Here is a 2,903-nt window from a genome sequence, read left to right on the forward strand (position 1 = left end):
TATTCTGATTCCAAAAACATATAAATATGTTATATTTGGATTAAAAACAAGCTCTGAAAATTAAATATATAAAAATTATTATCAAAATTAAATTGTCGAAATCAATTTAAAAACACTTTCATCTTATTCCTTGTCGGTTCCTGATTCCAAAAACATATAGATATGATATGTTTGGATTAAAAACACGCTCAGAAAGTTAAAACAAAGAGAGGTACAGAAAAGCGTGCTTAGCGCAACTACTACCCCGCTCTTCTTGTCAATTTCACTGCCTTTGCCATGAGCGGTGGACTGACGATGCTACGAGTATACGGTCTTGCTGAAAAATGGCATTGCGTTCAGTTTCATTCTGTGAGTTCGACAGCTACTTGACTAAATGTTGTATTTTCGCCTTACGCGACTTGTTTTTTTTAGTTTAGATCAAGCGTCTTCTTCTTCTTTTTCTGCGTTCATGGGCTGAAACTACCACGTACACTCGTGGTTTTTTTGCACGAGTGGGGGTTTACGTGTATGACCGTTTTTACCCCGCCATTTAGGCAGCCATACGCCGCTTTCGGAGGAAGCATGATTGGTATTTTCGTGTTTCTATAACCCACCGAACTCTGACATGGATTACAGGATCTTTTCCGTGCGCACTTGGTCTTGTGCTTGCGTGTACACACGAAGAGGGATAAGGCACTAAGCAGGTCGGCACATAAGTTGACTTGGGAGATCAGAAAAATCTCCACTTTTTAACCCACCAGGCAGCCGCGGCCGGGATTCGAACTCACGACCTTCTGATTAGGAGGCCGACGTCTTACCACTGCGCCACTTCGCCCGTCTGTTTAGATCAAGCAATACCAAAGCTAAGACTTTTTTTCCTCTCTATTATTTATCTGTTCGTTCTCTTTAACGAAAGACTCCTTCCCGTATAAATACATTCCAATCACCATTTTACAAATTACCATGCGGCTTTCGTAAGGGTTAGGACCAACCCTCCACTTTGACACATAGCCTACTACATAGCCTACTACATAGCCTACTACATAGCCTACTACATAGCCTTATACATAGCCTACTACATAGCCTACTACATAGCCTACTACGTAGCCTACTACATAGCCTACTACATGGCCACTGCATCGCCTACTACATGGCCTACTACATAGCCTACTACATAGCCTACTAAATAGCCTACTACTTAGCCTACTACATAGCCTACTACATAGCCTACTACACAGCCTACTACATAGCCTACTACATAGCCTACTGCATCGCCTACTACATAGCCTACTACATAGCCTACTACATAGCCTACTACATAGCCTACTACATAGTCTACTACATAGCCTACTACATAGTCTACTACATAGCCTACTACATAGCCTACTACATAGCCTACTACATAGCCTACTACATAGCCTACTACATAACCTACTACATAGCCTACTACATAGCCTACTACATAGCCTACTACATAGCCTACTACATAGCCTACTACATAGCCTACTACATGGCCTACTACATGGCCTACTACATGGACTACTACATAGCCTACTACATAGCCTACTACATAGACCACTACATGGCCTACTACATGGCCTACTACATGGCCTACTACATGGCCTACTACATAGCCTACTACATGGCCTACTACATAGCCTACTACATAGCCTACTACATAGCCTACTACATAGCTTACTACATGGCCTACTACATAGCCTACTACATAGCCTACTACATAGCCTACTACATAGCTTACTACATAGCCTACCACATAGCCTACTACACAGCCTACTACATAGACCACTACATAGCCTACTACATGGCCTACTACATAGCCTACTACATGGCCTACTACATGGCCTACTACATGGCCTACTACATAGCCTACTACATAGCCTACTACATAGCCTACTACATAGCTTACTACATAGCCTACCACATAGCCTACTACACAGCCTACTACATAGCCTACTACATAGCCTACTACATAGCCTACTACATAACCTACTACATAGCCTACTACATAGCCTACTACATAGCCTACTACATAGCCTACTACATGGCCTACTACATGGCCTACTACATAGCCTACTACATGGCCTACTACATAGCCTACTACATGGCCTACTACATGGCCTACTACATAGCCTACTACGTAGCCTACTACATAGCCTACTACATAGACCACTACATAGCCACCACATAGCCTACTACATAGCCTACTACATGGCCTACTACATAGCCTACTACATCGCCTACTACATGGCCTACTACATGGCCTACTACATGGCCTACTACATCGCCTACTACATGGCCTACTACATGGCCTACTACATAGCCTACTACATAGCCTACTACATCGCCTACTACATGGCCTACTACATGGCCTACTACATAGCCTACTACATAGCCTACTACATAGCCTACTACATAGCCTACTACATAGCCTACTACATAGCCTACTACATAGCCTACCGTACATAGCCTACTACAGAGCCTACTACATCGCCTACTACATAGCCTACTACATAGCCTACTAAATAGCCTACTACTTAGCCTACTACATAGCCTACTACATAGCCTACTACATAGCCTACCGTACATGGCCTACTACATAGCCTACTACATAGCCTACTACATGGCCTACTACATAGCCTACTACGTAGCCTACTACATAGCCTACTACATAGACCACTACATAGCCACCACATAGCCTACTACATGGCCACTGCATCGCCTACTACATAGCCTACTACAGAGCCTACTACATCGCCTACTACATAGCCTACTACATAGCCTACTAAATAGCCTACTACATGGCCTACTACATGGCCTACTACATGGCCTACTACATGGCCTACTACATAGCCTACTACATAGCCTACTACATAGCCTACTACATGGCCTACCGTACATAGCCT

General features: G+C 43.3%; 1 protein-coding gene across 1 annotated transcript; it reads left to right on the forward strand.

The window, feature by feature from the left end:
• The first annotated feature begins 1,489 nt into the window (after positions 1 to 1,489).
• Positions 1,490 to 2,188, forward strand: LOC138977869 (uncharacterized). The gene has a single exon (XM_070350475.1). The coding sequence runs from the start codon at positions 1,490 to 1,492 to the stop codon at positions 2,186 to 2,188; it is 699 nt and encodes a 232-aa protein (XP_070206576.1).
• Positions 2,189 to 2,903: the final 715 nt, after the last annotated feature.

The sequence above is a fragment of the Littorina saxatilis genome, linkage group LG10 (assembly GCF_037325665.1).
Source record: "Littorina saxatilis isolate snail1 linkage group LG10, US_GU_Lsax_2.0, whole genome shotgun sequence".
Taxonomy (NCBI): Eukaryota; Metazoa; Mollusca; class Gastropoda; order Littorinimorpha; family Littorinidae; genus Littorina; species Littorina saxatilis.

What these genes read in the sequence shown, in the direction of transcription:
- LOC138977869 (XM_070350475.1), top strand. Translation starts at nt 1,490, where the DNA reads ATGGCCTACTACATGGCCTACTACATGGACTACTACATAGCCTACTAC.